At 59.3% G+C, this 12,212-nt stretch overlaps 1 protein-coding gene across 1 annotated transcript; it reads right to left on the bottom strand.

The window, feature by feature from the left end:
• Positions 1 to 8,910: 8,910 nt before the first annotated feature.
• Positions 8,911 to 11,840, bottom strand: LOC115504864 (Fc receptor-like protein 6). The gene is made up of 4 exons (XM_030302061.1): positions 11,675 to 11,840; positions 10,244 to 10,570; positions 9,568 to 9,845; positions 8,911 to 8,979 (listed from the first exon to the last, which is right to left on the bottom strand). The coding sequence occupies exons 1-4, from the start codon at positions 11,838 to 11,840 to the stop codon at positions 8,911 to 8,913; spliced, it is 840 nt and encodes a 279-aa protein (XP_030157921.1).
• Between the last annotated feature and the right edge of the window lie 372 nt (positions 11,841 to 12,212).

The following is a 12,212-nucleotide window of genomic DNA, read 5'->3' as shown; positions in this document are numbered from 1 at the left end:
TCAATTTCAGGAGCATCAAACCTCAGGGATTGGAGTTTTTTTGGAAACGTAGATCAGGTCCCAGTCTGAGTATGAAAACGTTCTTATGTAATCTTCCCATTAAAAAAAGAAATCAGAACAAACCAAAACAAAGTCACATGCATAATGTGCAGAGTTTAAAGGGTGAGTCTATCCGTTGGGGTCTCCGAGAAGCAGGTGCTGGCGTTGGGGGTGAACGAAGTTCCACGTGGGTGGAGGGAAAAGCCCATAAAAGATAAAAAGGAAGGAAGCAGGGTCAGGCAGGGAGAGGCCACCAGCACCACCGTGCAAAGCGGACAGTCCCTACTCTGCAGCAAAGATCCCTCACCCTCTCTGCGCAGTCACAGCTGGGCCTCCCCAGGAAGAGCAGGGGCCCGGGGGGCTGTGCTGGAGGCTGTCCATCAACTGCATCCCTGCAGAGGAAGACGAGTTCTCTCTTGACGGGGATCCAGGATCACCTTCGTGGCCGCTGCAGTGAACACGGTGTGACCAGATTGGTTGGACCTGTCTTAACAATATGTCATGCTTCTTGCGTAGAGGGACATAATTCTCTCTCTCTCTCTCTCTCTCTCTCTCGCACACCGCCATCCTCCCTAAGCTCTCTCAGTCCGATGCGCAGAAGGGACTTCTCAGAAGATGATTTTCAAGCGCTCTGAAAATCTGATTTTCATTCTGCCTCGTGGGAACGCAACTCCATATCTGTCGCTCACTGCCCCTTCACTGTTGCTGTTATTCAAAGATTTTATTTTTCAGTAATGTCTACACCCCACGTGGGGCTCGAACTCACAACCCCAAGATCAAGAGTCGCACGCTCCACCGAGCGAGCCAGCCGGGTGCCCCCGGTCCCTTCATTTTTGTCCATCCCCTGCCTCGGATGAGAACTCTGGTCTTGGCTTCTGGTCTGAGTTCAGAAATGAGAACTTCCTGTCCCGTGTAATAACACAAAATTCCAACCTTAACTTCAAGTCGGTCTCCCCCTCCCCTGGCTTGGGTCTGTCTCAGGTTGGGAGCCTACGCCGGGGAACGGGAAAGAGTGTCTCTGCTCGATGAAAGTTTAGAAAAAAAAAATTTTTTTAATAAAAATAAAAAATAAAAAGAGTGTCTCTGCTCCCTCCCAGCTTACCAGGCACTTCTGCCCGGAGCTCCCTGCCCCCAGCTCCTGCCCCGCCTCTCCAGCAGGGTGAGCGCCTGAAGGAGAGGTGACGACGTCCGGCTAAGTGGCTTTGCTGTCTGTGGGTCTGGCAGATGGTTAAGATGGTCTCTTCCTCTGAGGAGCAGTTTTGTGGCTTCTGGAGAGTTTCTGCTGGTCCTATCCCTCCTACCCTTGACTCAGGGCAGATGCATCTCTACTCTGGGTGGTCCTTCGAAAGGCCCTCCACAGCCCCTGGACATGTGACCAACGTTCTGTCCCCTCTTCCCGCCCCTCCGCTGTCCCCGCTGTGTGGCACCAGAGACTCAGGCAGCAGGCTGTCTCAATGCTGGCTCTCGGTGATCTGTCATATTCCTCCCTGACAGGTGCCAGGATCTACAGCACATCGCACTCCTGCCTGCCTCGAGGGGGTCAGATCTCAGCGCACAACGCTCCCAGGCCTGGGACCCTCCCCCACGGGACCCATGTCCAACCTCCCCAAGTCCTCACCTTGACCGCCCCTCCCTTGGCCCGCGTCCTTTAGGGGGAAGCGGCGGGAACTCAGAATAAAACAACAGCTGTGTCAAAGAACTCTCTTTCCAGCGACCCACCCTGAATCCCCACCCCCGGGCGAGGGGTCCCAGAGCAGGGACCCAGGCTGCCCTTCGATCCTGCTGTAAATCCCACCAGGGGAGAGAGGTCCCCCTCACTCTGCTTTGCTCTCCTGACGCCTGGCCCATAGACACGGTGGTGGAACCGCGCAGAGAGGCTCCCGGCTAACACCTGGCATGCGACAGACACTTTGGGTTCCCTTCCCGCGGCCTCCGGCCCGGCTGATTTCAGCGTTGCTGTTGGACGGCGTCGTGACGTTCCCCCCGCACCCCCCCATGCCTGCACCTCTGCTTTTCCGCTTCTGGGCTTTCTCAGAAGCAGTGGAGGGCCACTCAGCCCAGGCGCGGAGGCGCAGGGGGGCCGTGTACAGACCCCGGAGGCCACCCCAGCCAGTGAGGTGCCGACTTGGTGGCTAAACGCCCCCCTGCCCTTCCCTGCGACCCTGCTGAGGCTTGTGCTCTGTGGTTCTTCAAGGGTTGAGCCCCAGTTGCCCACGGCAGTGACCCACCCTTGACACAGCCGGTGTTGGCTTTCCTCCCCTCCCAGGCTCGTCTTCCTCATTCTTTCAGGTTGGCTTCCCGGGTCACCTCCCCATAAAGACTTCCTCCACCCAAGCCCTTGTCCAAGGCCCTGCTCTGGGAGGAACCCGGAGTAAGATACTGTTGTCCGTGATAAAAATCGTTGCGCCCGTGACATTTAGCTCCCCAGTGTCTCCCACCGGGTTTTCTTAGGGACAAATAAGTTTCTTTTGCCATAATAGCCCTGGGAAAGAGGGGCCAGGGAGAAGCCGGTCCTGCTCCGACGGAGGGGAGGGGCAGTAGTAAAGGGTCCGGCCTTTCATCAGACTCTCTCTCCTCAGCTTCTCTTCGGGTCTGGACAGATGGGGACCCGCACAGCAAAGCCATGGCCCTGCAGGAGCCATTAGCAGATAAGTCCCAAATAAGCCACCTCCTCACGTCTCTGTCCTATTCCACCTGCCCGGTTCGCCTTCTTCTTCAAGGTCAGGGTTAAAAGCAGTGACTGAGCAGGGCCGTGCAGGTGGCAGGAGAACCCTAAAATAGCGTGCAGGTGGTTAAAGGGCGCCCAGAAGGGCCCAGAGCTCCCCCTGCGCAGGGACCAGCCCTTGCGGGGTCCCTGAGGTGGGAGAGAACAGCCCCCACGCACGGCAGGGCACGTGGATCCCGCCAGCATCCCACCAGGCGAGGCCGAGAGACTGAGGTGAAGGAGCTGAGCCGGGCAGCGGAGGGGGCAGGAGGCAGCTCCCAGGGCCTCGAGGGCAGCTCGAGTGTATAAGGCCCGCTCTCCCCAGAAGGTCACCTGCCACGGCTGGAGAAACACAGGATGGGCCAGAGGTGCATGGAGGTGGGGGGGGGGATGGGGGTGGGGGGGTTAAGTAGAAAATCTGTTTTAAGATAGGAGACAGTTGAACATATTTAAATGCTGAGGAGAGAAGCAAGCAGGAAGCAGGAAATGAATGACAGGGTGGACGCAGAGGGGCCCCCACCGCGCCCAGAAGATGCGAGGGAGCTGAGATTCAGGGCCCGGGAGGAAGCCCCAGCCTCGGGGTGCGAGATCGTCTTTTATTTTAGGAAAAGACGGCCAGAGATGGGGTGGCTTTGTAAGTGGCAAGAAGCCGAGGGGAGTCCTGTCTGGTGGTTTTAATTTTCTCGGCAAAGTAGAGGTAACGTTATCTGCTGAAACTGAGGGTTTGAGTGGGTGTGTCAAAGGCAGGCATTTTGGGAGAAAGGACAGGGCTCGAAACAGATCAGGTGACTCTGTGTCCAGGTTTCTGGGGACTGTCCCAGTTTACGCCTGTTGTCCTGGCCTGGGTATCAATAATGCCCCTTTTTGCTCTTAGGAAGGGTCCTGGTTTGTAGGATAAATTACGTGGATACCCTAGAACAGGAGCAAAATCTTACTAAAGGAGTCTCAGTGAGCTAGCTAAGCTTTATTATTTTTTTTAAGTTTATCTATTTTTGGGGGGGGAGGGGCAGAGGGAGAGGGAGAGAGAGGGAATCCCAAGCAGGCTCCACGCTGTCAACGCGGAGCCCAGTGCGGGGCTCGAACCCGCGAGCCATGAGATCATGACCTGAGCTGAAATCAAGACTCGAACGCCCAATGACTGAGCCACCCAGGCGCCCCGCTAGCTAAGCTTTAAGAGTTGAGGACCACCCTTAGCTCTTCTGGCCAACGAATGGCCCCGACGGTCCGGAGGGGGCGGTGGGGCGGGCAGGGGGCACGAGAACGCACCTGCAACCATCACAGTGCCTGGGCTCCTCCCTCTGCGGAGTGGGGTCCTCACCGCACCTGCTCCGCCTGCCGGGCAGCGGTGGAACGAAATGAGGTGTCAAAGGAAATGAGCCTGCAAAGGGTGACAACCGGGAGGGTCCGTGCCTGTGAGATGTGCTTCTCACTGATGGCCCGCGACTCGGAAAGCTCAAGGGCTCAGGACGACCCAGAGCCCCTCGGTCATCAGCCATGGGGCCACTGAGGAGAATACACAGGAAGTCTCTAATGCTGGACACATGCCCAGGCTTATTCGAGAAGGTTCCCTGGCAGCACCGATCCGCCGCGGTCGGGGAGGCAGAGGGCGTCGCTGGCGGAGGCGGCCCAGCTGGGAGTTACCGGGAGTTCGCGCCCCCTCCCCACCCCCCTGTGCCGGGTCAGCCCGGCACGCTCGCTGCCCTGAGCCCCGGGTGCGCCGCGCCCGGCAACTCATTCCTCGTCCCTCCCGGGCATCCAGACCCCAGAGCGACTCCCGCACACCCGCCGCCCTCGACTTCTCCCAAGTGCCATCGAGCTCAGAACGCAGGGCTCAGCGCGTGCACCGCAGGGCCGCACAGAGTCCCTCGGAGGGCCGGTTACCTCCCCGCCGGTTCCTCTGGCCCCGCTCCAGACCCGGGGCTCCTGGGGGGGTCCCCTGGCAACTTGGGGGCGCTCTGTCCCCGATCATGCAGGGGAAGCGGGAGCGAGGCCTAGGAGCGTCCACCTGACACGGCCCGGATCCCGGGTCCCGTGTCCGCGCTTATCCTTTGACAGTGGCCGGGGCGGGGGGCGGGGGGAGGTGGGGGCTGTTGAAACAGACGCTGTTGGAAAACAGGGCGCCGTCGCCCAAAGAAGAAAAGTTCAGAATCTGTTGGTCTCGTCCAACCCCTTATTTTACGAATTAAAACCGCAAAAAGGAAAACCAAAAACCAGAGGTCCGGATGCTAGAGGGGCGTTTCTCGGGGGCCACACGAGGCCAAGCAGACGCCCACCCCCAGGTCACCGGGTGTCTTGCTGGTCGGAGACTTGACTCGGTTGGACCGACTTGAGGTGTAACAGAGCTACATCTGGTGATGTCCCCGCGCACGGGAAACCCGCGTGGTGCAAGTTACTCGTGTTTTGGTGGAATTGTCAGCTTGCACTTGTACACACTTTTCACTTTTAATTGTATTTGAGGCTGGAGGCGCTCAAGGAGCCGGAAGGGTGCGGAGGCCCGTGGCCGGCCGGAGGAAAGCCAAGGCCGCAGCCCGGGCAGGGGGGCCCCCGAGGGTACTTTTCTCACTGACTTTAGCACTCACAGAGCAGGCTCCAAAGCCTAGCGCTTTGACGTCCCAGAATTTATCAGAATCTGGGATGCTGCCTCGTTTTATCAGAGGTGACATCGTCAAGTGGCGCATTAAACTATGTTCATCCCGCAAATATTCACGAAGCTTCGGGTAAGCGCCGGGCGCCTCTCTGGATGCAGGCGGCGGCCGTGAGCCGGGAAATGCGGCGGCTACAGCATCACGCAGGGGCTGGGGGGCGGCTACAGCATCACGCAGGGGCTGGGGGGGCGTGAGCAACACACACGGGCAAACAACAGCCAGCAGGAAGTGGCGGGGTGAGGACAGAACCGCACGAAGGAACGACCCGGACGGCGGCCAGGTGTCCACCGGGCCGAGCACTCAGACCAAACGCGCCAGCCGCAGCTGCGCCCCGACGTCTCCCGCTCGCTCGGTCAGCGTGAGGAGTTGGCGACCGAAGGCTGACGGAGAGCACGGTGCTCGGGGAAAGGAGATGGCCTGTGGCTCAACAGTTTGGCCCCAACCCCTGCGCCCTTCTCCACGGTGCTCCCTCTGCCAGGCTGCGGCGGGCTGGCTGCAGGAGCCCCAACCACAAGCCAGAAGCCACCGTCGGGGTTTACCTCTGTGACTCTGCGTGCCAAGGCCACGGCCACCCCACCTCGTTCTTCTAACACGGTAGACGCTTCCATCGGACCATCTGGTTCTTTGGAGAGATTTTGCAAATTTCATCTCTGATCCACTGAGTAGCGATTTACTTATTTGGGATTCAGAAAGCGCCCCCCGCAGCCCCATGCGCAAACACACACGCACACGTACATGCACACACACGTATGCACACGTACTCACACATGAACACACGCGTGTGTACTCACACATGCTCACGCTCGCACGCATACACGCACACGTACTCACACCTGCACACGCATTCACACCTGCACACACCCATACACACGTACTCACACATGCACGCGCGTGCATGCTCGCATGCGTACACACACATACACCTGCACACACACACATGCACACGTACTCACACCTGCACACGCGCACATACTCACACACTAAACACTTCTCCTGAGAAAGGCTGCAGACCTTCATTATCCAATACAAACGCTCTCACCAGAGAAGACCTTATCCCCTGTAGAGATTTCATGACACCTTATGGGGTCGCTCTGCTCTCTGGGTCAAATCCTTCTTCCTGGGCAAGAGAGGGTCTGTCTGGGGTCCTGACCCAGGGCACTGAACAGCTTGGGGGTCAGGCCACCTGGAAGGGAGAGGCTTCCCTTCCTCGAGGGGGCAGCAAACTGATAACAGAACAGCAAGGGTGCAACGTTTTCTCCCCATCTGTGGAAACCGCTAAGGATGGGGGAGGCCTTGGGGATCCCCCCCGAGTCTCCCAGAAGAGGAAATGGAGGGACAGGACAAGTGGAGCATCTCGGAGCAGCCACCAGGCCGCTCTGTGGGAGGGGGCAGGAGAGGCGGGAAGAATGACCCCGGCATGGACGAGGCCTGGCACTCGGGATGTCCCGTCGGGCTGACTGCGCATGGCCTCGTCGGAAGGGGTGTGCAGGGAAGGGGAGGCAGGGGTCCGTGCCTAACTCGACACCTTCCAGAAGCTCGCCTGGTGCCGTGTCACCCGAAGTCCGTGCCATCCAGTCCTCTTTGGAACACTGGTTTCTGAACTTTAGGAAACATCCACACAGCCCTTCCCTCCAAGCAAATATTACCAGAAACCCAGTTCGTGAAGCATAAATGGACTTTTCTGGTGGAGGCTGGGGGCTGCAGCCCCTCTCAGCATAAAACCCGATGGCAGCACCTCGGGGCCCTGAGGGTTCCGTGGCGGCTCCGGGCTTGCAGGGGGGCAAAGAAACGAGGCATCGAGGCATTGAGGCACCGCCAGAGGTCGAATTCCAGGCCCCCCCCCATTTACATATCAGGCTTATGAAAAGATTTCTTGGCGGGAGGGGGAACTTCCCTTTAAAAAAACCATCCCCCAGTATACTTGAAATTCTTTAAAATAGTGTTTATTACTGATTCTGTGGCTGTAAAAGAGTAAAAGAATACCGTGTGCTCTCGTAAGCAAGTCACCATGGCTTGTCCCGACAGAGGCCATCAAAGCTGGGGTGTGGGTAGTTCGTCCCCCTGGAGAATCACAAGCCGGGTCAGGTGGGTGATCAGAAAGCGGAGAGGCAAACCCCATCCCGCAAGGGCCATGACCACTCGCCTTCTCAAGCGCTTTTGCTGCAACACCCAGAGCCCGTGGGGGACACGCGGACAAACCAGGAGTTGCCGACGGGGCGGCCGAAAGATGCGGCTAAAGACAGTGTTCGCGGCGGCCACACCGTTTCCCGAGCAGTCCTGTGATTGCGCAGATGCCTCGCCGCCCTCCCAGACCCGCGCTGTCGAGGGGAGACCCACCCTTGTGGCCCTGCCTTAGCGGGGACACAGCATGAGAGACGCCATTTGGATAGTGACCTTGCTCCTGGCTCCAGCTTATCTGCCTACGCCGCTGGCTTTTCATCTGATTTTCCTAACCGACTGGTGTCTTCCCTCGGACGCATTTGCAAACCGCGTGCAAGAGGGCGGCCCGGCCCACGGCGGGAGAACACGGTCCACACGAGACCACCCTCGCCTCTGACGCCCGCTGCACGTTCCACGGGGTTCCCGGAACCACCTCAGGTTCAGTAATTTGCTAGAAGGACTCACGGAACACACTGAAAGCCTTTATGTTCGCCGTTGTGCCTTATGACAGGGAAAGGCTGCCCGTGAGAGGCAGCCTCGAGCAGAAGGGCACGGGCCCGGGGAAGGTACCAAACGCGTCCTGTCCCCGGTTCCGCTCCGCACCCACATGGCAACACACACGGAAAAGTTCCGGTGCCCGTTCTGTTGGAGCTTGATGACCTCAGCCCACGCGGCTGCCCGTTAGCGTCCCGCCCTTCCGAAGGCCCGGCTCGTACCTTCCGCATCCAGTCCCTCTGGCGGTAGAAATGATGCCGCACGTCCCCAAACCCTCATCATAAGCCACGTTGTTAGACTGTCTGGCGGCCGAGGTCCCCGTGCAAACAGAGACACTCCTATGGGACACGACACCCCTAAGGACCAACCCAGCAGCCCCTGGCAAAGGCCAGACCTCTCCTTGGGCAAAGTTAATTCTGCACGACACAATGTTAAATTCACTTGCAGACAAGGTGACGAGGAGGAAAGAAGAAACGCGCCAACCTTCCAAAGTGCGTCCGTCCAGGCGCGACCGGACCCCCGACCGCTGCCCGTCGCTGGAGGTAACACCCCCAGGGAGAAGCGAAGGGACACCGTGTGCCCACAGCCTCTGAGCCCCTCTGTGAGCTGGCTGTGCTGCTCGCGTGGGAGCAGGGGGCAGGGGGGTGCCCGGCCCTGAGCGGGAGAAGAGGGACATCTCCCAGCACCCTCTGGGAGGAGGAACAGCACGGAGATGCCGGTGGACTCCGGGGTGGACAGGCCTCACCCCCCTCTGCTCTGTGACCAGGTGAGGGATTCCCAGGCCGAGTAGGTGATGTGGACCCAGTGCGGTACCAGGGGAGGCCTGGCGGCTTTGCAGAAGTGTCTGGAAAGGACGTCGAGTCAAGCTCAGAGCTGGCGCCCAGGTCCCGGGGCCTCCGAGCCGGTCTCGCCAGGGTCCAGGTAGAGGTTCCTCTCCTGCAGACAAGACAGCCCGCAGGGTGTGCTGTGTACCGAAAGCCTGTGTCCCCCCAAATTCGCATGCCGAAGCCCCACCCCCCCCAAGAGATGGTCTTTGGAGTTGCAGCCTATGGGAGGTCACGAGGCGGGGACTCATGGCGACATTAGCACCCTGAGAAGAAGAGATAGCAGAGGGTCTCCTCCCCCCACCCCTCCCCCACCCCCCAAGCCTAAAGAAGGGAACCCAGCATGAGCCTGACCTTCCTACCATCTGGACAGCCCACTTCCAGCCTCCAGGACAGTGAGGACATATTTTCATTGTTGAAGCTCCCCCACCCCACCGCCCAGACACTTCGTGATGGCAGCCGAGCATCTGTTAGAGGGAGAGGCGGGGAGAGCCCCACAGAGGCACGCATGGGAGAAGGAGCAGAGAGAGGCGGGCGCGGGGCCCTGTGTGCAGGTGGGCTCCAGACCCTCAGGAAGCCTGGCCCCTCTCCACTCTTCCCCGTGTGCAGGTGCCCTCTCCGTGGAGCCCGCCGCGTCTCCTTCTCCCCTGTTGCTGGAGTGGACCTCTCTGTGGACCGGCCTCTGCCACTCACCCTGCACCCTGACCTCCTGCTGGGGGCTCTGCTTCTGGGCCACACCACCCTCAAGGGTGGCCCAGCACCAGTAAAGCCCAGAGTCTCTCTCCTGGGCTCCCGGGAGGCAGAGCTCTGGGTGGGGGCCCCGGTCCTGCAAGGTGCTGGCATCTCTGTGGAAGGAGAAGAGGAGCCTCGAGGCCGACTTCTGGGGGTGCAGTTTCGTCTGGCATCTCAGGGTCAGCGGGCTCCCCTCACGGAGCTCGGGAGAGGGGACAGCGCTCAGCACAAGAGGCGGGAACGGCTCTGGGGAGACGTGGGCCCAGGCTCAGGGGGGGCCTCCGGAACCCTGAGTCCCCAGAGGCCGGGGTCCAAGCCAGAGCGCATCCCAGGTCACAGCCCCACGCCCCACGGGAGACCCTGTCATTGTGTCCCAGGACCCGCCTCCCAGCTACGACCCACACCACCAGAGCCTCTCTGGAGTCCCGAGCCAAAGCCAGAGGGCCGTAGGGGTCAGCTGGTCCCCAGAGGGGAAGGGTCTGGCCCAGGCTGGTTCAGGGCACTTCCTTCCCCTGGCTCTAGACGGGGGCCCTGAGGTCGCCCGGCATCAGGGGCAGCCAGAGGGACAGCTGCTGACCTCTAGAGACCAGACCCCTGAGCAGCATCCCAGCCCCACCCCCGACCCCCCTGAGCTGGTGACTCACCTTGGACTTGAACCTTGACCAGCTCTGAGGTTTGTCTGCCCAGGTATGGGACGTAGGCCACCTTCCCAGAGCAGCTGTACTGGCCGCTGCTTTCCAGGGTAGCTGTCCCCACGGACAGGGACCATCTGGTCTTCGGGGTTTGGAGTAATTTTCCGTCTTTGTAGAACTTCACCTGGGACAGGACCTTGTTGGTTGATCCATGACATCGCAGAGTCAGGGCGTCTCCCTCGAACACGGGGTCTGGCCAGGCTTGGAGGTGCAGCCAGGTTGTGAGACACGGGAACGGGGTGGCCCCGGAGCCACACACTGCGTGGCCGTTTTCTCCCTCTGTCCCCACACCCTCCCCAAGCCCGCCTCAGGCCTCTCCCGGGGACTGGGACGAAGGCTGCTGGATGGCACCTGCTAAGCTGCCCCGCCCCCCAGGCCTTCCTGCCAGACCTGGGCGAGGCCTCTGCTTTCCTCTCCCCTCCCCCTCCTCCCCTCCTTCCTCTCCCCTGCCTCTTCTCCTCACCCTTGAGGTCACAAACTTATGAGATCATAACCTGAGCCAAAATCAAGAGTCAGACGCTTAACCAACTGAGCCACGCAGCTGCCCCAGTTAAAGCGTTTGTTAATGGAGAACTGGCGAAATCAATTATGCTCCAGCCATATAGTGAAATCTACTGTGACCATGAGAAAACAAGGGGTAGGTCCAGAAATACCTACTGTCTGGAATGAGCTCCATGATAAAGTGTTAATAAAAGAAAATTAAAGGCAACGTGTGGAACCACGTGTACAGTGAAACTCCATTTGTGTATTTTAAAATATGCACATACACATTCACACGTATATATATGTCTGCTTATGCATATGGATTTCTTAGACTACAGACAGCAGACTGGGTAAGTCACAGGCTAGGACTGGGAAGAAACAGCTTTCACAACACGCTTCTTTGTTCTTTAATTTTTTTTAATGTTTATTTATATTTGAGAGAGACAGCGCGTGAGCAGGGAAGGGGCAGAGAGGGAGACACAGAATCCGAAGCAGGCTCCGGGCTCCGAACTGTCAGCACAGAGCCCGACGCGGGGCTCCAACTCACAAACCGTGAGATCATGACCTGAGCCGAAGTCGGACGCTCAACCGACTGAGCCACCCAGGTGCCCCTTCTTTGTTCTTAAAAAAAAAAATTTTCTGGGGTGCCTGGGTGGCTCAGTCGGTTGAGCGTCCGACTTCGGCTCAGGTCATGATCTCACGGTTTGTGGGTTCGAGCCCCGCGTCGGGCTCTGTGCTGACAGCTCGGAGCCCGGAGCCTGCTTCGGATTCTGTGTCTCCCTCTTTCCCTGCCTCTCCCCCACTTGTGCACTATCTCACTCTGTCTCTCAAAAATAAATAAATGTAAAAAAAAAAATTTTTTTAAAAGGAAAGATTCCAACCTCCCTTATTTCCCCATACGGCCTTCAGTCAAGCCCTCGTACTTGAAGACGGCCCCCCAGCCCCCTGCAGGGACGGGCTCCTTGCCCAGAAGGTCCTGGGCAGGGGAGCAGCAGAGGACGTGGGAGCGGACCCCGGGAGCCAGAGTCCAGGGGGCCAATGCCCAGGCGGGAGGCCTGAGCCACATCCTTGGCGCTCCCCACCGTGTCGCAGGTGGTAGTGGAAGAGGTGAGGTTAGCAGGTGCGCTCTTTACTCAGAGACAAAAAGAAGGATCTTCTGCCAGAAGTCGGTTTTGGCATCGCATTCTCGGATTCAGTGTCCCCGTAGGATGTCCCTGGCAGGCCTGGGCTTCAGCTGGCGGGGAGGCCTGGGTGCGTCGGGGGTCACGGCTGAGAAAGGGCAGGGCGGACCCAGACCCAGATGTCTGTCACTAGGCACCGGGATGAGAGGGAGGAGCAGGCGGGAAGAGCCCCCGGGGCCGCCCTGGCCTCCAGATGTGGGATATGCCACTGTGCGGATGGGCGCCGAAGGCTGAGCTCTGGAAGGTGGGGCCACCCC

Source organism: Lynx canadensis, chromosome F1, assembly GCF_007474595.2.
Source record: "Lynx canadensis isolate LIC74 chromosome F1, mLynCan4.pri.v2, whole genome shotgun sequence".
Lineage (NCBI taxonomy): Eukaryota > Metazoa > Chordata > Mammalia > Carnivora > Felidae > Lynx > Lynx canadensis.
Note: the sequence above shows the minus strand (reverse complement) of the source record. Positions and strands in the feature narration are given on the sequence as shown.